The following is a 26,234-nucleotide window of genomic DNA, read 5'->3' on the forward strand; positions in this document are numbered from 1 at the left end:
GGAGAGTTTGTATAGTGAAGGTTTCTTTGGTGACTGTGGATGTGTAATCATGTTTTTTATGGCTGATGGAATTGCAGCACAGGCAACGTAAATGTCCACATTTATATGACCCTTTTATGTTGGAAAGAAAATTTGTATGAGGTATAGGATGTTTTCTTACTCTGCTGGGAGCCAGAATATTTTTGAGGGTCAGGGATCGTCTGAAGGTGATATTCGGTTTACATAATAATGTGTCTTTCAGGTACGGATCGTTTTTAAGGATGTGCCAATGCTTGGAAAGAATGTTCCTAATTGTTTTATTGCCTCTGTTGTAAGTGGTGATGAAGTTGAGATTAGAGCTATTGGTACCTAATTTGGAATTCTTAATGGAGGGGTTCAAACAGGACACTTGAGTAAGTTCTGAAGCTTTAGATCGTGCGCCTTTTATAAGATTAGTTGGGAAACCTTTGTCTTTGAATCTTTTTTCAAGGATTGAGCATTCTTTGTTGAAATCTTTGTCAGTACTGCAATTTTTCCTAATCCTCCTGAATTGTCCAAAGGGTATATTTTTCAACCAGGGGCGGTGGTGAGCGCTTCTGAAGTCAATATAGCTATTAACATCAACTTGTTTGAAATGTGTTCTCGTTATGAATTTATTGTTGTCGTTGTCGTAATTGATGGTGAGATCTAAAAAGTCTATAGATGTGGGGGAGAATGTATATGTAAATGTTAGGTCATAATTGTTTTTATTTAGGGTTTCGATGAAGCGCACAGCTTCATCCTCAGTGCCCTTCCATATTAGAAACAGGTCATCGATGTACCGTTTGTATAATAGTATGTTACTTTTGTAGGGGTGTTCGCCATGGATGTATGTTTTTTCGAAGGACCCCATATACAGGTTTGCATAGGATGGTGCAAAACGGCTTCCCATTGCACACCCTTTTATTTGGTGGTAGAAGTTGCTATCAAAAGTGAAGATATTGTGTTTGAGAATGAAGTCAATGCAGTTTGTTAGAAAATCAACCTGGGGTTTGGAAATAGTGTTGATTAGGGAAAGAAATGAGTGAGCTACTTCTATGCCTTTATCATGTGGGATATTGCTGTACAATGTGGTTACGTCCGCTGTCAAGAAACAGACTGGTGATATTGAAGGGTCAATCTTTAGGTCGTTTAAGTCTCTGATTAGTTGTGTGGAGTCCTTGAGGTGGGATGGTAGGGTGAGAACTAGGGGTTGGAGATGAAGGTCAATAAAGTGTGAGAGGTTGCTGGTGAGGGAACCTATTCCCGAGATAATGGGACGTCCGGGGGGATCTGTTAGTGATTTGTGAATCTTAGGTAGATGGTAGATGAAGGGCATGTTTGGAAATGTAACAGAAAGAAACCGTTTTTCTTTTTTATTAATCAATCCTGATGAGGTAGCTGACTCAATCAGGTTCTGGTATTCAAGTATGTAAGTGGATAGTGGGTTTGTGGTCAATTTACTATAGAAAGTAGTGTTGCTCAGAATCCTCATAGTCTCTTTGAGGTATTTTTCTCTATCTTGGATGACTATGCCCCCTCCTTTATCAGCCGGGCGAATTATGATGTCCTGATTTTTTTGGAGGTTCCTCATGGCCTTCCTTTCATGCATAGTTAAGTTGTCAGGGTAATGGGATGGTAGATCTAGGGTTCTAAACTCATTGCTTACCAGGGACGCAAAGGTTTCAATCATAGGGCCTTGGTGGTGGGTTGGGTAAAAATTTGATTTAGGGTGGACTTCCACTGGAATGGCCCTAGGTGAGACTGGGTTTTCAGATGTTTCTATGGTTGTGCTGGGTGTGGTGGTGAGTTTAGTCATGGCAAAATGTCTGGTAAGGGTGAGCTTTCTTGTGAATCTGTTGAGGTCCATGAAAAGCTCAAAGTTGTTGGTTGAAGATGTAGGACAAAACGAGAGGCCTCTATTCAAGAGGCTATGTTCATAAGTGCTCAGAGTATGTAATGACAGATTGAATACTTTTATTGCTGGACAAGATTCCTCTTTTTGTTGAGGGATGGATGGTGGTTTGTGGCGTTTTTTGCCCCCTCTTCGTCCTCTGGGTCTGTACCTAGTTTCCTTTTGGTTGAGATTTTTTGGATTTTGGGGAAGAAACTGGTAATGGTTTGAGCTTTGGGGCTCATGATGTAAGGGATCAATACATCCTTGCTCACAACGGTGGGAGTTAATGGTGGTCTGACTAGCTGGGATGGTAGTCCTAAAAAAGATGCCGCTGCATATGTAATATCAAAAACCGAGGTGGCCAAATCAGTATTGGGGTTGTTGGGCCCCTGGGTGATGTTGCGCTCCTCTGTAGGACTGAAAGAATGGTCATCAGGTAAGGTAGGGTTTGTAAAATAGGGAGTGTCATGGATTGATAGTTCAAGAAGGGATGGAAAATGGTTACCATCCTCCTCGTCAATGGAGTCGTTGATCAAAAATGTGTGGGAAAGGTCGATGGAGGTTGGGGGTACTTCCATTGGTTCGGATACGGAGGGTAGCCGGGATAAGTGGATTGCTAAATCGGAGGACTTGACATCTAGGCCTGTAACCATGACAAGGGAGCATCCTGAATGGCTAGAGCAGTGGTCCCCAACCACTGGCGTTGGAGCCATATGTGGTTTGCGACCTCCAGTTGTGTGGCTCACGATAGGATCCTCGAGTTATGACTACATTGAAGTCATGTCCTAACTTCTGAACCATGACAATTTGAATGGCATAATACGTATTTTCTTCTGCACAAATACACTTAAAACATGAAATACCACTTGTACCATTATTTATTTATTATTATTTTTACTTCCGCAACACGTTTCTCCAGGTTTGGATTGTTGCTCGCGACCATCACTAAGTTTGAGGTGGCTCACATGGTCCAAAATGTTGGGGACCTCTGGTCTAGAGGAAAGAAGGTTTCACCATAATCGTAGATGGTGATTCTTTACTGTTAGAGCAGTGAGACTTTGGGACTCTCTGCCACAAGATGTTGTGATGGTTGCTTCATTGAGCAAGTTCAAGGAGGGCATGGATGCCTCTCTTGAAAAATATATTACAAGTTATGGGTAAATTCTGGGGATGGGACGTTCATCGAGGAATTTATTCCGATTAACATATTTGGAATCGAGAGGAATTTTTCCCCTAATGAAAACAATTGGCATGCGCCTCATGGGGGCTTTGCCTTCCTCTGGTTTAACCCCTTAACGACCGCCCACTGTCTTTTGACGGCAGGCGGTGCAGGTGCTTTGTCTACAGCGACGTCTTTTGGCGTTGCTGTAGAAGAGGCTGATGAGCGCTCCTGTGAACGCTCATCCTTTAAGCAGGAGCTGTAACTAACAGCTCCTGATCTTAGAGCAGCCTGATCAATACAGCTGGGGGTCGGAAAATATTCGGACCACAGTTATTTAACCCTTTGATCGCCATGGTCCGTGACCGCGGCACGATCAAAGGGAACTCCCCTCTTTGATTGAGTCACTGGAAACCCGGTGACGTGATCAAAGAGCAGGGAATCACTCTGCAGTCAGCCCTGGGGACCTACAGAGGACCCCAGGGATGTCTGTTTAGTAAGCCTGCTGTTAGGGTACACTATGTGCTGCCCTAACAGCAGCCTGTGTCATAGTGACATAGTATAACGTATTAGCATACAAGCGTAATACATAAGTAAAAATAAAAAAAAAAGAGTTGTAAATAAAGTTATCCCTTAATGGGATTAAAAAAAGTAACCAAAAAATCTATTAAAAAATGTTTCAAAAAAATTTCCCAAAAAGTAATTATTTTGCATAAAATATACTTTATTGCCCCTACATTAAATAAAAACAAAAAACCTACACATTAGGTATCTAAACAACCTTAATAACCTGCAGAATTAATCTAACAGGTTATTTAGCGTGGAACGTGAACAGTATAAAACACAAACAAGAAAAACTATGCCGAGAATCACTTTTTCCTATATTCATGCCATAAAAAAAAAAAATGTTCTACCCCAAACTGTGAAAAAAAAAAATACAATTTCTCCCACATAAAACGAGGCCTCAGATAGCCACGTCAATGAAAAAATAAAAAAGTTATGGCTGCTGAAATGCAGAGCGGTAAATACAGAAAAATGGAGCTGTCATTAAGGCCTTTTCAGGACCGGTCATTAAGGGGTTAAAACGGTAGGATTATAGGTTGGACTTGATAGACCGGTGTCTTTTTTTAACCTTAACTATGTACTCCAGCGGGCCTCAGTCTTCTGAAACAAAAGGCTATGTACACCTTTAAAGATGTTTTGTTTTTTTTTAGCAACTTTGTAAAGTATTTTTATTAAAAATAATTTTTACTTATTTGAGATACAGCTGCTTTGTATTCTGGATACAGAGCAGCTATATCGTGCGCTGAAACCTGAATCCGTCAGGTCAGCGGGACTGCCTGGTTTGATGACAGCGGCTCCTACGTGTCTCTGACATGCAGGATCCACCCGTTATCACACATCTAGCTTATGAACTTAGATGTTATCGATAACAGCTGGATCCTGCGTGTCAGACACACGCAGGACCCGCGGTCACCGAACGTGTCAGTCCTGCTGACCTTACGGATACAGGTTTTAGTGCAGGATACAGCTGCTATATATCCTGGATACAAAGCAGCTGGGTATTAAAAAGTTAAATGAATTTAATAAAACTACATTACAAAGTTGCTCAAAACACTCATTTTTTTTTTTGTATTTATTATATTTTTTTTTATATGAAACAGTCTTCAAAAGTTGTTTATAGCCTATAAGAATTATTAACCTAAAATCGGAAACACCCATTTAATGTGCATTACAAAAATGGTGATTTTATTAACCTCACCCCGCGGTGCCACCTAAATGAACTACCTAATAAACTGGTCCCTGTGCCAAAAGTCTGTTAAATTACATGCAGTGTTTGATGGCACGGTGTGCTCTCGCACGCTGTGCCAACGGTAGGATCGGGCATCCACACTGATAGCCCGATCTTGCGATGCGACTCAGAAATTAAATAATCTGTTCCCAGTCACAAGAAAAACAAGAAAACACACCACTTATATTGAACACTGTGTTCCCGAATACATAAGCGCTGCTTCTGCATTCGGGTGGTTGCTAAGAAACCCTGTTAGTTACGACGTTACAGAGATTGCTTTATGCAGGGAAAGCTTGGAAGCATGGAGAGAAGACGCAATCTACGTAGTCTCTGCTTGTCTGGCTATACAAATCACTGGTAACCATGATCTAAATATGGTGACAGCAGGGAACACACTGCTAACTTTTTACCCCATTCATTTATTAACTAAATACATAGTCGAAAACTGCATTTTCAAGCTAGTTGCCTCTGCAGAAACATCCTTCATCTTTTGGTTCTTCACCCTGACATCCTGGAGTGCTGAGTATTTTATTGCTTTTTGAATAAGAGGACACAGCCTGTGTCCTTAGGCGTGCACCCATCCCATATTTGCTTAGTTGCATGGTGCTACTCTGGGCTTTCTTTTTTATATATATATATATATATATATATATATATATATATACATACATATACACACAGTGAAGGAAATAAGTATTTGATCCCTTGCTGATTTTGTAAGTTTGCCCACTGTCAAAGACATGAACAGTCTAGAATTTTTAGGCTAGGTTAATTTTACCAGTGAGAGATAGATTATATATAAAAAAAATAAAACAGAAAATCACATAGTCAAAATTATATATATTTATTTGCATTGTGCACAGAGAAATAAGTATTTGATCCCCTACCAACCATTAAGAGTTCAGCCTCCTCCAGACCAGTTACATGCTCCAAATCAACTTGGTGCCTGCATTAAAGACAGCTGTCTTACATGGTCACCTGTATAAAAGACTCCTGTCCACAGACTCAATTAATCAGTCTGACTCTAACCTCTACAAGATGGGCAAGACCAAAGAGCTTTCTAAGGATGTCAGGGACAAGATCATAGACCTGCACAAGGCTGGAATGGGCTACAAAACCATAAGTAAGACGCTGGGTGAGAAGGAGACAACTGTTGGTGCAATAGTAAGAAAATGGAAGACATACAAAATGACTGTCAATCGACATCGATCTGGGGCTCCATGCAAAATCTCACCTCGTGGGGTATCCTTGATCCTGAGGAAGGTGAGAGCTTAGCCGAAAACTACACGGGGGGAACTTGTTAATGATCTCAAGGCAGCTGGGACCACAGTCACCAAGAAAACCATTGGTAACACATTACGCCATAATGGATTAAAATCCTGCAGTGCCCGCAAGGTCCCCCTGCTCAAGAACACATGTACAGGCCCATCTGAAAGTTGGAAATGAACATCTGGATGATTCTGAGAGTGATTGGGAGAAGGTGCTGTGGTCAGATGAGACTAAAATTGAGCTCTTTGGCATTAACTCAACTTGCCGTGTTTGGAGGAAGAGAAATGCTGCCTATGACCCAAAGAACTGTCCACTGTCAAGCATGGAGGTGGAAACATTATGTTTTGGGGGTGTTTCTCTTCTAAGGGCACAGGACTACTTCACCGCATCAATGGGAGAATGGATGGAGCCATGTACCGTCAAATCCTGAGTGACAACCTCCTTCCCTCCACCAGGACATTAAAAATGGCTCGTGGCTGGGTCTTCCAGCACGACAATGACCCGAAACATACAGCCAAGGCACCAAAGGAGTGGCTCAAAAAAAAGCACATTAAGGTCATGGAGTGGCCTAGCCAGTCTCCAGGCCTTAATCCCATCGAAAACTTATGGAGGGAGCTGAACATCCGAGTTGCCAAGCGACAGCCTCGAAATCTTAATGATTTACAGATGATCTGCAAAGAGGAGTGGGCCAAAATTCCATCTAACAGGTGTGCAAACCTCATCATCAACTACAAAAAATGTCTGACTGCTGTGCTTGCCAACAAGGGTTTTGCCACCAAGTATTAAGTCTTGTTTGCCAAAGGGATCAAATACTTATTTCTCTGTGCACAATGCAAATAAATCTATATAATTTTGACAATGTGATTTTCTGTTTTATATATATATATATATATATATATATATATATATATATATATATATATATATATATATATATATATATATATATATATAATCTATCTCTCACTGGTAAAATTAACCTATCCTAAAAATTCTAGACTGTTCATGTCTTTGACAGTGGGCAAACTTACAAAATCAGCAAGGGATCAAATACTTCCTTCCTTCACTGTGTATATATATATATATATATATATTTGTTACACACACATATATACATACACACAAAAGTTCAAAAAAGTAAATACAAAAAGTTCCGCTCCAAAAAAAAATAAAAAAAAGAGTACACATTACTCCGAACCCACATATACTAGCATGTTTTGCAAGGGTGTCAGGTGCTCAGGCATTTATACATTACCCCAAACATAAAAGAATTACCCCAGCCACCAATTTTAGTCAGTTCTACCCAGCCCTATCAGTTTTTGCACCTTTACCCAAAAAATTCTGTACTTGGATGATTAAAATCGGTGTCTAAAGCTAAGGGAGGCGCAATAGCGCCAACATACATTATACAATGTACATATAGTTGACATCACTATGCACAGGAGAATTAGAGGATTAATTTTAGGGATAAATATTATAAACTGAACAAACTACCTTAAAGAAATTAAAAATTCCCCATTAGAATGCAGCATTCCAAAAGGTGAAATTATTGCTCTGGGAATGGAGGCCCAAAACTCACCCAGTCATGACAGGGTTAAAGTTCTGCATCAGTATTTGTGACATAAACACAGAAAAAGGCCATACTTACTTAAAGCACCTGCTCACTCGCCTTCATCAGCGTTTCTGACCTGGCTGTGTCCATTTGTAAGTATGGCCTTTTTCTGTGTTTTTGTATAAATGTCCCTGTTTTTATCTGTTTTGTCTGTACATCAGGAGCTTTTCGCTCCAGTTAGGGAGTTAGGGACTCGCAAGTCTGGGGATCCTTGTCGTGGATTGCGAGCTTGCGTCCTTTTGGCCAAAATGATTACTAATACCCCAGGTATTTTTCATTACTACATATATTCGCTTCTCTTGGACACAGCCGGGTCTTTGATGCTGGGAGAGCATGGTGTGTTGTTGTTTGGCCTAGCAAGCAGGGTAGCCCGCTCTATGAATTATCAAGGCGTCACAAATAGGCTTCTACCTGGCTACACACGTTGCGCCTCATGACTTACACACTATCCCTCCATGTTTCACACACTTGCATCCCATTATTCATTTATTTTTTAGGCACTTTACTCATTACTGCCCCCTATATTTCACTTACATTATTACACTTGCACATACACTATTCATTTATTATTTTTTACTACACATCCCATGCACCACATACCACTCCCCTCAAGACTAGTGGGAGTGGCTATTATTACTTAAAGCACCTGCTCACTCGCCTTCATCAGCGTTTCTGACCTGGCTGTGTCCATTTGTAAGTATGGCCTTTTTCTGTGTTTTTGTATAAATGTCCCTGTTTTTATCAGTATTTGTGACATGTAGAACAGATTAGAAAAAGATGCATTGAAGGAGAGCGGCTAAATAGCTTGCAATGATTGACCAAATTTACTGCAGACTCCCCCCAATTTTTGTAAAAAAAAAAAAAAAGTACTAGTATACATTTTTGACGGCCATTAGGTGGCTTAAGAAAGGAAAACGTGTCTAGTATGCGGTGAGTTGTGGCAAAACTAATAAGTAGTGCCTACCATTTTGATAAATATGGCGAAGATTGCAGCGGACTAAATCACTTCTCAATTTGACAAATGTGAATTTTGGCATGTGCAAGCCTGTCTGGAGAAATTTCTATGCTCCTTGCTTCCTTTGGGCATCATTTTATCTACTTTCTGCACTTCCGACATGTAACTTTGCTGAGCTTTAAAACTCTACAACAGCTTGTCCCACTTACTATGTTTTATTCATAATGCCTCTATTTTATGGATTTCTTTTCATCTTTCCTTCCTCATTACCTCTTCTTTTTGCTTACAAAGTAACGGTCTGACAGCTGAACTTCCACTCTTGAACACAGAGGTACTAGCAATATGTCCAAGAAATCTTTCTATATACACATCACTTCTTGGCATATAGTCTTTCACAGCGATGGATAAAAACCTCCCAGCGTAAAAAAAACGTCAGCCTAGACCACAGCGTTCAGGGCTGGTATTTACATGCAGGAAATGTTTTTGAGTTTGCTTATCGAGGAACCCAAAGCGCCGTACACAGATCACATCAGTCACTTTTTTTTTATCTATATTAAACTTTACTAACAAATAAGGCAGTCAACCAAATATGAAACATTGTGTAAATAGTGAAAATATATATATATATATATATATATATATATATATATATATATATATATATATATATATATATATATATATAAAAATATATCTTCCTAACTAGATTTGTATTATTTAGCATAATATGGCATATGGATGTGTGTGATGTATAAAACCAGTTTGGTTAAAAAGAGTATTAGGGGGAGTTCACACTGAGTTTTTTGATGAGCTTTTTGAAACCGCGTCGGAAACCGGGCCAAAAAATGGCAGAAAATGACTCCCATTGATTTCAATGGGAGGCAGAGGCGTTTTTTCCCACGTCGGAAAAACCGTCTCGCGGGAAAAAGAAGGGGCATGCCCTATCTGCGGGCGTTTACGCCTCCGACCTCCCATTGACATCAATGGGAGGCAGAGAAAGCGTATTTCTCGTCGTTTTTTTTGCCCGCGGCGCTCAATGGCCGCTGGCGAATAACGCCACAAAAATCGGCGTGCAGGCAGAGCAAAATCTGCCTCAAAATTCCAAACTGACTTTTGAGGCAGATTTTCCTCCTGCAAAAAAACTCCTATCCGCAGGTTAAATTGCTTGGGAACCCACCGAGCACTGGTACATGGGTCCAGAGTGAGAGCATTCAGCGGTTTCCATAACAACCATAGAGTTGTTTGGTGTGGTAGTGTTCATGGACGAAAACCATCCCATACAAACTCCTTCTCCTCACCAGAGTAATGCTGGTGATGCTGGTGAGAAGGAATCATGGCATGGGACCCCTGTATGAGTGATCAGTGGGGTTCCTAGTGATATCAAATATATAATCTATTCTGTGGATGGGTGATTAAGTGTTCTTTTTGGAAAAAACCCTTTAAGAGTACCTGCAATTTAAAAAAAACCTTTAGATATGTCCGAGACATATCAGAAGTTTTGATCAGTGGGGAAGCAGGTGCGGAGACCCTAACCGTCGCTAAAACAAAGGCGCTCCTCATTAGCCTGAAGACAGACTCAGACGTTGTACATCGTTTTAGGGACGGTGGGGGTTTCAGCACCCGGAGACCCAACGAACAAAACTTCTGATAGGTATATGGAATATTAAAAATGTATTTTTTTTTGTTTTTAAAGTGCAGTTACTTTTTAACTATTTAAAACTAATCACAGCTAGAAGAATCTGACTCAAAATTAACCCCTTTAGGACGCAGCCTGTTTTGGCCTTGTGGACGCAGCAAATTTTTTCAAATCTGACATGTGTCACTTTATGTGGTAATAACTTGGGAATGCTTTAACCTATCCAAGCAATTCTGAGATTTTCTCGTGACATATCGTACTGTATGTTAGTGGAAAAATGTGATCAATATATTCAGTATTTGTTTGTGAAAATCACCACATTTTAGAGAAAATTTGCAAAAATTTACATTTTTCTGAATTTAACCCCTTAGTGACCAGCAATACGCCTTTTCACGTTCGTCACTAAGGGGCCTTAGGCTCGGCTGACGCCCTTTCACGTGAGCCTAGTATAAGTCCTGCACGGGTCTCCCGTGCAGGCTGGAGCCGGTGCTCTGCCGTCTGGTGACAGCTGGGATCCTGCTCCAACACCCGCGATCGAAGTGTACTTCGATCGCAGCCGTTTAACCCGTTAAATGGCGCCGTCAATAGCGACCGCGGCATTTAACTTGTTTACAGAGGGAGTGAGCTCCCTCTGTCACCCATCGGCGGCCCGCAAATGCAATCGCGGGTCTCCAATGGGTTGTCATGGCAGCCGGGGGCTTGATAAAAGCCCCCAGGTCTGCCCTGGACATATGCCTATTAGGACGCGCCGGCGGCACATCCTAATAGATTGACTGTCAGATTTACACTGGCAATAATGCTCTGGTATACGAAGTATAGCAAAGCATTATAGCAGCGATCTGAAGATCGCACAGTAAAGTCCCCTAGTGGGACTAATGAAATAAATAATAAATGTGAAATAGATTATTAATAAAAAGTACAGTAAAAAATAAAACCATTTTCTTTCCATAAAAAGTGGTTTTATTTAGTAAAAGTGTAAAAAATAAATAAAAGTACACATATGTGGTATCACCGTAATGACTCCATTAATAAAGTTAATATGTAATTTAAACCGCAAGGTGAACACCATAAAAAAATAAAACGCAAAAAACAATGGTGAAATTGCAATTTTTTTTCCATTGTCCCCCAAAAAAGTCATAATAAAAATGAATCAATAAGTCCCATACACCCCAGAACAGTACGAATCAAAACTACATCTCGTCCCGCAGAAAACAAGCCCAAAAAAAATCACTACATTGATGAAAAATAAAAAAGCGACGATGCAAAAACAAATAATTTTAGTTCAAAAGTGTTTTTATTGTGCAAAAGTCGTAAAACATAAAAAACCTCTACATATGTGGTATCGCCGTAATCGTACCGACCCATAGAATAAAGGTAATGTGTTATTTACGCTGCACAGTGAACGGCGTCAATTTAAAAACGCATAGAACAATGGTGGAATTTCAGTTTTTTTTTTTTATAATCCCCCCCACCCCAAAAAAGTTAATAAAAAAATTATATGTACCCTAAAATGGTGCTATTAAAAAGTACAACTAATCCCGCAAAAAACAAGTCCTCATACAGCTATGTAGACTAAAAAATAAAAAAAAGTTATAGCTTTTTGAATGCGACGAATAAAATAGCTTGGTCATTAGGGCCTAAAATGGGCTGGTCACTAAGGGGTTAAATGTATCTGCTTGTAAAACAGATAGCAATACCACACACAATAGTTACTAATTAACATTTTCCATATGTCTACTTTATGTTGGCATCGTTTTTTGAACATCCTTTTATTTCTCTAGGACGTTACGAGGCTTAGAACTTTAGCAGCAATTTCTCACATTTTCAAGAAAATTTCCAAAACCTATTTTTACAGGGGCCAGTTCAGTTCTGAAGTGGCTTTGAGGGCCTTATATATTAGAAACCCCCATAAGTCACCCAATTTTAAAAACTGCACCCCTCAAAGTATTCAATACAGCATTTAGAAAGTTTCTTAACCCTTTAGGTGTTTCACAGGAATTAAAGCAAAGTAGAGGGGAAATTTACAAATGTCTTTTGTCGGAAAATCCATTTGAATCCATTTTTTTCTGTAACACAAAAGGTTTTACCAGAGAAACGCAACACAATATTTATTGCCTAGATTCTGCAGTTTTTAGAAATATCCCACATGTTGCCCTAGTGCGGTAATGAAGCACAGACCTCAGAAGCAAAGGAGCAAATACATTTTAGGCACCATGTCAGGTTTGAAGAGGTCTTGTAGTGCCAAAACAGTGGAAACACCCCCAAAAAGACACAATTTGGCAAACTACACCCCTCAAGGAATTCACCAAGGGGTATAGAGCATTTTGACCCCACAGGTTTTTTGCTGAATTTAGTGGAATTAGTCCGTAAAAATGAAAATCTAAATTTTTTCCTATAAAACTTAGAAATTATAAATTTTTACAAGGAATAAAGAAGAAAAATCGCCCCAAGATTTGTAGAGCAATTTCTCCTGATTATGGCAATACCCCACATGTGGTAATAAACGGCTGTTTGGACACACAGCAGGGCTCAGAAGGGAAGGAGCACTATTTGGCTTTTGGAGCTCAAGTTTACTCAATTGGTTTTCGGATGTCATGTCGCATTTGCAAAGCCCCTGAGGGACCAAAACAGTGGACACCCCCCAGAAGTGACCCCATTTCGGAAACTACAGCCCTAAAAACAATTTATCTAGGGGTATGGTGAGCATTTTTATCCCATAGGTTTTTTGCTGAATTTAGTGTAATTAGGCCGTCAAAACTTCTATTGTTCTTTATTCTTTTTTTTTTTACGGCGTTCACCGTGTGCTATAAATTACATATTTAATTTATTCTGCGATTACGGCGATATGTTATGTATATAGTTTTTTTTATGTTTTACTGTGTTTGCACGATAACATCACGATTTAAAAAAAATTATTTTGTGTCGCCATATTCTTAGAGCCACAACTTTTTTATTTTTCCATCAGGAAAGCTGTGTGACGGCTTGTTTTTTGCGGAACAAACTGTAGATTTTATTGGTACAATTTTTAGGTACATGCGAATTTTTGATCCCTATTTATGCAATTATTTGGGAGCTGAAGTGACTAAAAATAGCGATTCCGGTATGATTTTTTTATTATTTTTTTTATGGCGGTCACCGTGCGGGATAAATTACATTATATTTTTAGAGTTCAGGCCGTTCCGGACGCGGTGATACCAATTATGATTAGTTTATTTATTTTCATTTTTTTCTAATAATAAGGGCGATTTTTTTATTTTATTATTTTGACATTTTACTTTAGTACATTTTTTTGTAACTTTTTTTTGTTTCTTTTTTTAGACCCACTAGGGACTTGAAGATCCAATTGTTAGATCGTTGTTATAATACCTTGCTATACCTAACAATACTTTGTTAGGCTTCCGGTTGTCATAGCAATCACCCAAGACCCCCCCCCCCCCGCAAAGATCAGCCACCGCAATCGCGCAGCGGGGTGCCAATGTGGCTATAACAACGTAAATGCAGCAGTCTCTATTGACTCCCGCATTTAAGGGGTTAATCGGTTCGGATCACCGCTGTGATCCGAGCCAATGTTTTCCCCCAGTACTAAGGTTGCTAGTAGCAGCCTGTACTGGGAGATGCCAGGTTGCGGGGAGTGCCTGTGTGCTCTGTTAGGAGCACTCGTAGATTAACGGGCTGCAGGCAGAAGGACCAGTGCTGCAGCCAGTTACTCTACGTGGGGTGGTCGGGAAGGGGTTAAGCAAAGTGGTGATTTGTAAAATAAATGTTTTAACTGATCAAAGCCGTAATGGGAAAGCGAACATCAGTTTAAAGAGACTGTCACCACATTATAAGTGCCCTATCTCCTACATAATGTGATCGGCGCTGTAATGTAGATAACAGAGTGTTGTACACAGAGTGTATGACGTTGACCAATCAGTGTCCTGCACTTCTCATTGTTCCAGCCCAGCATGATCCACAGCACAGTGAGATTGTGCAGTGAAAGACACTGGGCTGGAACAATGAGAAGTGTATGACACCGATTGGTCACTGATTGGTCAGCGTCATACACTCCTCTGTACAACGCCCAGTTGGTAAAAAGTAAAAACACGCCCAGTTGGGCATTAAGAAACTTATTAGCATAAATGTAAAATTGCTCATAACTTGCTCAAAAATGATCGTTTTTCAAAATAAAAACCACTGCTGTTATCTACATTACAGCGCCAATCAGATTATGTAGGAGATAGGGCACTTATAATCTGGTGACAGAGCCCCTTTAAGCTTTAGTTGCCAGCGTCTCCACTGCGCACACTAAATTGCTCTGCATACTCAACCTTACAAGCTGGGGATATGGGATATGCCTTGTGAAATCTAAAAAAATCTTGGATCCGACATCTCAAATGTGTCGGATAACAATAAAACAATGTAAAATATATATATATATATATATATATATATATATATATATATATATATATATATATATAAAAAAATAAAAACACCTGTGACCCAGGTATATATGTAGGCTTAGTTCCAGTTCTGGGTGTATGTGCAGAGTAGGTCCCCACCTTATAGAAGTCGCCTTGTCGTGGCAGGTGGGCAAACACTTTTTGATCAAAATGTGCACTAAGAACCTCCCTATTACAAGTAGATTTGGCATGTAATGCATATTTATTTATATTTAGTGGTCTAGGTGCCATTAGTGTCGCAGGGTGCTGTCACCATTCTTTTTATGATATATATATATATATATATATACACACACACACACACACACAAAGTTTCGGTGCTTTGTAATCATAAAAAGAAAGAACGTAAGCGGAGACATGTAATAACTGGGATGGCAAACAATATTAAAAACTCAGAAAAAGAACACAAACAAGTCTAACAGTGTTCACCTGCCAAGCGCTTTGACATGAAGCTTATCCTCAAGTGTCAGAAAGATGGATGTTTTTTCTGAGAGCGTTTCAGAAGTCTGTACTATGTGACAACTGAATAAGAATCAATGGGCCTGTTAGACAATATTGTTGCAAGCCAAGTGCCTGATGTAATTCATTTAAGATAGGAAAAGTAACTGTGCATTAGAAAACATATAGCTTACAGGGGTCCTAAATAATTTACAAATGAAGCCTTTTAGGAGTGAACAGACATGCCTTTGTAACAATAAGGCTCTGTTCACATCTGTGTTCAGGTTTTCCGCTGTGCTGCTCCATCATAGGAGCAGAACAACAAAAAACTGGAGCCACCGGATCCGTCGCATGAAAGTCAATGGGTTCCATCGGGTTTACATCATGGTATCCGTCATTTTGACCAGCAAAAACGATGGATTCCGTGATGGAGGCCCCTGAACGAATCCTCTAAAGCAGATATGAAAGGCCACAAACTCTGTGCTCTCTGAATGCGGCCAGTTAACAATAGATTAGTTCATATTATACAAATTATATGGGTCCACCGATAGAACTGCCTTACAACATCCATAGCCGGCACGTGGCAGGAAACTGGTATTGTTTTTCTTGCTAGAATCATGTACTGTATAATGCTGTGTAGTATGAAGAGAGCTAGCATTGTGTGCAATGTGTCCGAGAAACAATGTCAATGAGTAGAAGATGACCCTCATTGCATTTCGTATAACGAAAGGACATCAATAGAAACAGTGGCATACATAGAGAGGGGGCCCTGTGTGGCAAGATTGAACTGGACCTTTTATCATGGTGCTGACTTTTACCACAGAACACAAGGGCCTGGTGCCCCCTCTCTCTACTCTTTATGACCATTGTGCATATTCCTCACCCCCTTTATTCGCCATCACTGCAGCTCCTCTGTAGAGGGGAGACCTACACAGGTAATCACCACCCAACAGCAAAGGGGCTGGGCCCTCTCAACTTAAGGGCCCCATAGATGCCGCATGGTATGCCTCTATGGTATGTAGGTCCTTGCCTAGAAAGAATAGATAAACTTATCGGTGCAACGGACAATATTAAAACCAACAACGCCTCAAATGGACAGCAATTTGCAGCTACTTGTCAATGCCAGGTTTCATCCCTTCATCTTACACTAGTGGTTCGGAAGAAGCGAATAAAGTCATTCAGCAGTGGGGAGCCGTGACCAAGTATAGTGTAAAATTAATTACTTTATTTTACGGAATACTAGACGCGCCCATGTTTAGGTGGAAGAAAATAAGACAAGGAACACAGGAACATGGTCTACGCTTTTCTTCAACTAAAAAGTGAGCCTTGTAAGTCAAAAAAGTAATTTAAAAGTAAAAAAAAAATAAGTATTATCCCAAATCACTGTCCTACTAGTCTCACAACTCTTACTACTAAATATAGGACTACTAAATCACAGAAGATAAAAATAACCAAAGTGGTGATAACATCAACATGTAAAAATACCATCCCCATTCATTTATGCACGTACCCTAGGAAAACGGGATTCTCAGTACAGGATCGGTAACAATGTATAGTGCTGCTAAAAGCAAAAGCCTGCGGGTGAATTATTTAGTAACCACCACCTAAACTACAGATAAGATTGGTGCACAGACAAATTTTGCAGTAGACAGAAGAAACTGTGAAGCGTACCCTGGAAAGGAAAAAACAGAGAAAAAATAGTCGCAGTGCTTTGCAATTAGTGGGATTTGTACATCTGCCTCTTAGCTCAGTAATTACAGGTGAAAGAGCTACAAAAAGCTGAAAGCGTCCTGCTGGGTAAAATGGCCCATTTACGTCTGGTGACTATTGTTTACGCTTTGTAGCTAAGAGACTGATGAACATCCAGCTACGTGAATTAACACATTGATCTCAGTGGGAAAAAAGAGAAACATTAGAAGCGGTGGAGCCCAGGTCCATGCAATGGAACGGAGGAGATTCATCAGCAGAGGTGCAGCTGCTTAAAGTAGAAATACACATGGAAGCAAACAGATTAGATCACATGCAGTAGCAGTTATTACGCGTGTTAGAGGACAGCTTCATCAACAGTCACAAAAACCATCATTGCATCAAGTTTCACTTTTTCATATTGGACTTTCCATTCATTTTAGGCTCGGCTAGTAGAACATGGGTACTGCTCCATGTTTCTAATACACACGGCATGCCAACTTGAGAGCTGGTCTCAGGGACTGGTGCCTTCGGGACTATTGTGTCCATTCATTGTTGCACATGTACATAACTTACCTTTAGAGAAAAGATGTGTGGTCAAGTAAATGCTAGGTGTGCACTGTATAGAACTGTCTCCCTGCACACACTGCTTTCTTTAAAAGAAAATATTTCGGGAGCTTACTGTAGTTTTAATGCAACGCACTTTATGTGCTCCGTTGACTCATTAGAAACAACAAGTAACGCCATTTGCACCAATTATCTATCAAATATGTTGCAAGTCGCACAGAGAACAACAGAAGTAAATACTACGGTCTGATAACCACTATGGGGTTAACCAAACTGGACCACAAACAGTTATTTCAGATATAATCAGCCAGGAAGAGTCCGTCTTCATGGACTTTTTTTTTTTACCATGATAGAACGAGGACTGTACACACTTTGGAAAATGATCATCAATGGCTTCTTTCGATTTACAATGATACATATCATATGTCTATGAAGATCCCATACATTTTGCTAGGATTCTCACTGGGTATACAACTCCTCTAGTTAACTTCTACTGTATTTAGACTTGATGGGGGGGCGGGGGGATTTATTAACCTTTCTACGCCAGTTTTCTGGGGTAGAAAAGTCGTAATAGGGCCTAAGAGTCTTTTTACGCCCGCCCACTTATGTGAAAAGGCGGCGCAACTTCGCAAAAGGGTGCGGGGTCATAGCGGGCCGAAAAATGTATTATAATTTACGCAGAAAATTGGTGTAAATTATAGTAGAAGTCTACGCCAGCTCCTAAACTGGTGTCTATTGCATCCTGCGGTGCATAGCAAGGTAGAGGCCTGTGCCAAGCCCTATACCTAGCCCACTACCCAAATTAGACTACCCTCCCAACTAAATATAAAAAAAGAAAAATGATGCTCACCCCACCGCTCCTCTTCTTCCCAAGTTCCCTCAGCGTGCAGGGATGATGATGAGTGCCGCATCGCATACAAGGCTCTGACGCTGCTCAGTGTCAGGACCTTGAACAAGCAGCTGCACGCTGAGGGGACAAGGAGGGGAGAGGTAAGAGGAGTATGCTTTTTTTAATTTTATGTCCAGTGGGGCCGGATGGCGCTTGGCCATGGTCGTCGCACCACACAGCAAGTGGGAAGATGCAACAGATTTATTAGGAGGCGTGCATCTTACCCCAGCAAAATAATGGCTATAGAGATCAAACATGCTGTACTTACGGCTATCATAGCAAATATTTCCAAGAGCACGACCAGTTTGTAGCAAGACTTCTTGATCTTTACTGTTTAAAAGCTGCACCAAAGGTTGTATCAGTCCTGCGTCCACACATGGGATGCGCATTTGTTCTGAAATGAAATATACAATGCCTATTTATTAACTGCATATATAATAAATACCTAGCTTGAAACTGAAGAAATAATGAAAAGTCGTTTTTTTTCTACTTTTCTTTCAGAAATAAATGGTGGAAACTTATTCAAACTTTCACAGAAGATTCTTGCAAAAATTGTAATTCTTACTATATATCAAATATGGTGACATAATCTCACAATATAGGAAGTGTTGGCTTATAATATATTTGGGACCATTTAATTAAATGCAGTTTGACCTACGGGTCAGCAATATGAACATGTAAGAACTCTGCGCTGACACATGGCGCCTCCACGTGTCACTATATTCTTCCATAGAAGCAATTATTTTAGGGGCGAATACATCTGTAATACAGCATGCTACGGTTTTTTTTTCTTATGGAGGAACAGTATAGACCCATAGAATTCTATGAACGCCATATTCAGGATATGGATCCCAAATTTGGCCATGTGCATGACCTTAGAGGGATGGACAGGGTGGAACTCTGCATATATATTTATGAGGAGTCATTTTGATTGAAGGTGTTGTCTCAATATTATCTGTTAAGGCATATGAACGTCATTGGGGTAACCCCTGCATTGGCAGACCATGCAGAACATGGATAGATAATCTACTTATTTTTACTTCATTTCTGCTCAGTAACAGATGCAGCATCAAATAAATAAAATAAAAGTTTAAATTATTGTATTTTACAAATGTGTATTTATCTTTAGGTTTACTAGCGATTTAGCAAACCTTGTTTTTTAAGTGAACCGACACATTAAGAAATCAGGATGAAATTTACAAAGGTCACTATGTAAATTACTTAAAAACAACACTCATGTAATCTGAAATAAGCAGATTACAGGTTCGTCCGCTTCTGGGACCACCGGCAATCAACTATAAACTTCGGGGGAACCCGACAGCATTTGTTCAATTCCCCTGCAAGGCCACCGTAGGTAAAACGGATTATTACATGGTCCCTTTTAAAATTGTACGGCCCGTGTAATGCACAAAAGTGGTTGGTCATCCAGAGCTAGAGACACTTTGTAGCCACTCTCTGCTCTGGCTCATAGACGAGGATCCTGCATAGATTTTTATACAATACAAACGAAAGAGGACAAGTAAATTACTTTTTATTTTACGGAGGCAGGTTTAACTTTTAATGTAGACGATTTCGACACTTATCCAATAAAATATAAATAAGGCTGTATAGCTAATCTAAGTACAATAAAAAATACCCTTAAATAAAAACTCAATTACACATAAGGGCCTGTTCACATCACCGTTCATTTCCGTTCCCGGGTTCCGTCAGAGGTTTCCGTCGGGTGAACCCCGCAACGGAAAGTGAAAGCACAGCTTCCGTTTCAGTCACCATCCGGCAGGTTTCCGGTTTTCCGACGGAATCAATAGCGGAGTCAACTGCGCTATTGATTCCGTCGGAAAACCGGAAACCTGCCGGAACGGTGACGAACAGAAACCATTAGCGATGTTTCCGTCACCATTGCTATCAATGGCGACTGAAACGGAAGCTGTGGTTTCAGTTTCACTTTTCGTTGCGGGGTTCACCCGACGGAAACCTCTGACGGAACCCCAGAACGGAAATTAACGGTGATGTGAACAGGCCCTAAGTTACATTCTGACTGCAGGCTCTAAAAATAGGCAATTTGTAAAGGCAAAACATGGAAAACCATAACTTTAATTGATGGATGAATAAAATGATAAACTTTCAAATGGCACAGACTAACGGTAAACGGAGATGACTAAATATCTACGCTTAAGAAAATGAAATGGAAAGGAATTAAAACATACTGACAAATGAGGTGAATAAGTCAAGATGTTCCAGCAGTTAAAGTTCTCTTGGAAAACCTCACCATTTTTTGCTATTTCAGCTATGATGTGAGCGATTTTTGCTGTGCAGGAAGAATGTAAATTCAAAAGACTTGCGAACACTTGAAGAATCCCACTCTGAAGGACTTTTTCACTGCCCTTGACATCTGAAAGAAAAAACAGCAATATTCAGCATACTAGAAGAGCCATACTAACAGTGATTGCTTTGTCATTACCAAAAAATATTACTGCAATTTGCCATTTACCTATTACCACAATGTTATTGATCATCTATAGACTATTAGAATTTAAAACGTAGATGATATCTGGGTAATAATTCATGGACAGCTTTCTGCATATGAATCTCTCTTATGCCATGCAGATAAACCATATTATATAGACTTTTCCTCCAGTTTGCTTGCGCTTGAAAAGGGAATGCTAACCAACATAGTTAGGGAACGGATGGCCTTCATTTTTAATCATGATGTGCTCACACAATAAGTTTTGCCCCCATTTAATATGTGTACAGGTGTTCAAACTGGATGCAACCCAGCAATGTTTTTGTTTGGACTACCCATAACCTCCATAAACTCTACAAAATCAACAATTTGCATAAAATACATGTATTAAAAAAGGAACACCACTGAAAATAATTTTGTGATATATATCATAGATACATTTGAGAAGATCACACTGGTAAAGTCTGATCCGAGTCTAGCACTGCTTTACAGAATGAAATGATCTATCCAAGGGGTGCAGAATTTGGTGACGTGGCCAGCCCAAGAGGGCGACAAATTGGAAATGTAGGGAACCCACTTAGCTTGGGAATCCAACTTTTTGTCAAGAGGGTCAATGAGTGAAGCCACATCGGACAGTGGGATGGTAGTAGTCCTCGATAGCCTTGAGATAGGCAGATTCACAGAAGTAGAAGATTTTGGGATCCTGTCCTGCCGAAAAAGAAACCGTCTCTGCGCGTTCTGAAACAGCAAGACATCTGCCAGAAAGTCTTCTAGATTCTTCTCAAATTCGATATGGTTTGGGAAACATAGCTGCTGGCGGTGTAACGGTGCCTCTTCCTGAGAAGAGATGGGGGTCATCTTTTGCAGGAAAGGTGTCTGACAGAACGTATTAACGCCTGCACGGTAGCGGTCTATTGGGATTCCTGTTTTTACTAAATCCAAATCAGGGGATACATTAAGAGACTCATCCATATTGGAAGCAACATCAGCCATAAAAAGTCTACTGGGAGACCCCTGGAAAGAGATTGACAAGTAATGGAATCTGTCTCCTGGCACTTCTAAGCCTTTTATAGAATCTACTGTGAGAGGTAGACTGAGCATTGTTTAAAGGAGAGGAATTTAGGAAGGGAAATGCTCCAAAGACTGAACCATTGGCTGGGATTGTCTGAAAATGTCCCCTAGGGCCGGAGCAAGATACATCACCCGTTCAGTGGGTACCTGAGGATAGGGGCGGTATTGCAAGCAATGAAGGCACATTGGCTACATGAAAACCATATATTACAACCATCATAGGCATAGTATGCAGCAATGCCACCTGTATAGGCTGCTTGAATGAATCCTCTCGAGGAGAATACATGACAGAACTCACCCCCTGGACGTCTCGGGTGTACACAGGGTCACATCAGTAACCTCGCATGTATAGGGGATTTACTGGCCACGTACTGCCCAATTTCCTGCCACCGCAGGGGGTTGACTAGACTGGGAACAGGCTGGCAACCCACCTGCAGCTAAGGAGAGAATAGTAATAAATGAAAATAGCAGCAGACCTGCGTAGTCGGTCACATCGGACTCCTACGGAATCTAGACTAAAAACAAAATAAGTCAGTGTCTGCAGGAAAGGTATGGCCTGCCTGGGTAGAGTCAACACTCTTTCCTACCTAGTGGCAGGGGCCTATATCCATGGTGCTGTGTCCCCCAATGATATTAACGAGAAAATACATTATTTTTTGGTCACATTGTGACCATTTTAGTCGCTAGATGGCACGATTAAATCCTTTTGTACATTTAGAAATGATATCGGGTTTTTTATCCTAATCCTCCTTGGTATCCTACATGTGTGATAAGTGATCAACCATAATCCAAGTGAATTTAGTCTTCCGAACCGTATTTTTAAACCGGATGATGCAGTTACATTTCATTGTGAAATAGTGATGTGTACATAGTATTCTTAAGGCCACTGCTCCAATTTCTACCCATAAAATTGAGTGGAATCATGTTAGAGGGTTACAAACTAAGCCGCTTACCAATATGAATATTAATTGTGTAAGGGTCAACTGAGGACATGCTGAAATAAAACCTTTCTTCTTTTTTTTTTTTTTTTAAATATGATTTTTAAAACTTGATCTTTACCTGGTTAGACTTCATAATCTTACATCTGTAAAGATTTTATCTATACACATAGAAGCCCTTCATATTAAATCATATAATTTAACAGAATCAAGGAATTTTTCATAACCCATATATCACACAATCCCTAAATGTAAATGCCGTCACCACAAACTGTTACACTCATTATCCTAGTAGGATATCATAAATTAGAAATGCATAAATGCCTTAATTTTAGTTATGTCCTACATATATATCATAATAAACGTGTTATTACGGGACGCGTTATTACGCATCCGCCATAGACTAGAGTCTATGGAGGGATGCTTGTCACGCAGGAAAATAGAACATGTCCTAATTTTTCAGACCCTTCAAGCGCTTCGTTGAAACAACGCTTGTGTGAAAGTCCCTATTGAAATATATGAGTCCGTGTGATGGCTATTGTTTTAACGCCCGTCACACGGACGAGATACACACTCGTCTGAATGAGCCCTAAGTCTTTACACATTAAAGAGAACCTTTCACCAGCACATACATGTGCAGCTGAGTGCACCATGTAATAGGCACTGCTGCACAAACCTTGCCTCACTTTATTTTTTTTTCTATCCTACTCTGTTATTTACATATCGGTGCAGTTATTGTTACCGCCCGATATGTAAATAACCACCTGAATTGTCAATGGGGCATGTTACTTATCGCTGTGACACTGTCCAATAAGGTACGAACAGTGTCACAGCGTCTTCCTTCACGGTCTGACAAGAGCTAGCTTCTTCTTCTGTTCCGTTGCGGCGGGAGTATCGTCGGCAGCGGCGTCGGAGCGGTGTGCGCGCAGGCTCACTCTTCAGCTCTTTCCAGACAAGGATGACAAGACTGTGTGATATTTGCCTGCTGAGAGCTGGAGAGTGAGAGCGTGCGAGCTGTAATTTTACGCGTCGCTGTCAAAAGACGGCGCTTAAAATTACGCCCGCGTCAAAGAAGCACCGGAGCACCATTAAATCTATTATAACAAAATGGAACGAATATGGCACAACTACAAATCTGACAAAAGAAGGCCGCCCACCAAAACTCAAGGAGGGCATTAATCGGAGATTGAACAAAGACACTAATGATAATACTAAAAGAGCCACAAAGATCCACAACGGAGATGGAAGTATCTGTCCATAGGACCATAATATGCCGTACACTCCACAGAGTGGGGGTATGGAAGAGCGGCCAGAAAAAAAACCATAGCTTAAAGAAAATCCTAAGAAAAGACAACTTGAGTTTGCCAAACAACATGTGACAAAATCCCTAAACACATGGTTGTCGGAGACAAAAATGTAACCTTTTGGCCATCAGGGGAAACGCTATGTGTGGTGCTAACCCAACAATTCCCATCACCACCTCAAGAACACAATTCCCACAGTGAAGGAAGGTGGCAACGTATTATGCTGTGGGGATATTTTTTGTCAGGGAAATTCTTGAAATTCACCTTCCAGCAAGACAATGACCCTAAACATACTGCTAAATCTACACTGGAGTGGTATAACCCCTTGAGGACACAGCCTGTTTTGCCAATTTCTTCAGATCTGACAATTACTTTATGTAATAACTTTGGAATGCTTTTATTTATTCAAGCGATTCCAAGACTGTTTTCTTGTGATACATTGTGCTTTATGTTCGTGCTAAAATTTTGATTGATAAATTCAGCATTCATTTGTGAAAAACACCTACATTTAGAGAAAATTTGGGAAAATGTGCATTGTTTTCAATTTGAATGTATCGGCTTGTAAGGGTATGTGCACACGACTTATTTTCAGACGTAATTCAGGCGTTTTACGCCTCGAATTACGCCGGAAAAGACGGCTCCATTACGTCTGCAAACATCTGTCCATTACTTGCAATGAGTTTTACGATGTTCTGTTCAGACGAGGTGTAATTTTATGAGTCGCTGTCAAAAGACGGCGCGTAAAAATACGCCCACTTCAAAGAAGTGAGGGACACTTCTTGGGACGTTTTTGGAGCAGTTTTTCATTGACTCCATTGAAAAACAGCTCCAATTACGTCCGTAATGGACGCTGCGAAAAACGTGAGTACTTGCAAAAACTTCTGAAATTCAGGAGCTGTTTTCGACTGAAAACAGCGCCGTAATATCAGATGTATTTTGTGTTTGCATGTGAACACACCCTAAGACTGATAGTAATACAACTCAAAATAATTACTTGTTCACATATCCCATATCTACTTTATAGTGGCATTGTTTTTTTGAACACTTTTTCAAGAAAATTTCAAAAACCTTTTTTTATTTTAGGGACCAGTTCAGTTCTGCAGTGGCTTTGAGGGGCCTATATATTAGGGGCTCATAAAAAACCCTATTTTAAAAATTGCACCCCTCAGAGTATTCAAAACAGCATTTAGAAAGTTTCTTAACCCTCAAGGCATTTCACATGAATTAAAGCAAAGTGGAGGTGACATTTAAAAAGGTTTTTTTTAATTTTTTATTAAAGAAATTCCATTTTAATAAAAAAAATTCTGTAACACAAGATTTTACCAGAAAAACACAAATCATTATTTATTGCCCTGATTCTGCAGTTTTTAGAAATATCCCACATGTGGCTCTAGTGTGCTACTGGACCGAAGCACAGTCCTCAGAAGGAGAGGCTAGTGGATTTTGGGGCCTTCTTTTTATTAGAATATATTTTAGGCACCATGTCCAGTTTGAAGAGGTCTTGTGGGGACATAACATAGGAAACAACCCCAAAGAGACACCATTTTAAAAACTACACTCCCTAATGAATTCATGTAAGGGTATAGTGAGCAGTTTAGCCCCACAGGTTTTTTGCTGAATTTCTTGGAATTAGGCTGCAAAAATGAAAGTCTACGTTTTTTCAGGCAAAATTTAGTTTTAGCTCAGATTTTTTCACTTTCACAAAGAATAAAAGAGAAAAAGTACCCCAACATTTGTAAAGCAATTTCTCCCTGAGTACGATAATACCTCATATGTGGTCAAACTGCTGTTTAGACCCATGGCAGAGCTCAGAAGGGAAGGAGCGTCATTTGGCGCTCAAATTTTGCTAGAATGGTTTCTGGTTGCTGTGTCGCATTTGCAAAAGCCCTGAGGGACCAAAACAGTGTAGAACCCCCCAAAAGTGACTCCATTAGGGAAACTACACCCCTCAAGGAATAGGAGTATAGTGAGAATTTAAACCGCACAGGCTTTTTTGCAAAATGTATTGGAATTAGGCCGAGAAAATAAAAATACACTTTTTTTTCCACTAAAATGTAGAATTGTTTCATTTTCACAAAGGTTAAAAGAGAAAAAGAACCCCAACATTTGTAGAGC

The 26,234-nt window shown here is 40.1% G+C and overlaps 1 protein-coding gene across 2 annotated transcripts in view; it reads right to left on the reverse strand.

Moving 5' to 3' along the window:
- The window catches only part of RAP1GDS1 (Rap1 GTPase-GDP dissociation stimulator 1), a 113,755-nt gene that overhangs the window by 31,854 nt on the left and 55,667 nt on the right, over nt 1–26,234 (reverse strand). For both annotated transcript variants that reach the window (XM_075860647.1, XM_075860648.1), the window contains exons 3-4: nt 20,612–20,734; nt 18,611–18,736 (exon numbers count right to left, since the gene is read on the reverse strand). In XM_075860647.1, the coding sequence (XP_075716762.1) occupies nt 18,611–18,736; nt 20,612–20,734 (249 nt within the window). The remainder of the gene's footprint in view (nt 1–18,610; nt 18,737–20,611; nt 20,735–26,234) is intronic.

The sequence above is a fragment of the Rhinoderma darwinii genome, chromosome 1 (assembly GCF_050947455.1).
Source record: "Rhinoderma darwinii isolate aRhiDar2 chromosome 1, aRhiDar2.hap1, whole genome shotgun sequence".
Classification (NCBI taxonomy): domain Eukaryota; kingdom Metazoa; phylum Chordata; class Amphibia; order Anura; family Rhinodermatidae; genus Rhinoderma; species Rhinoderma darwinii.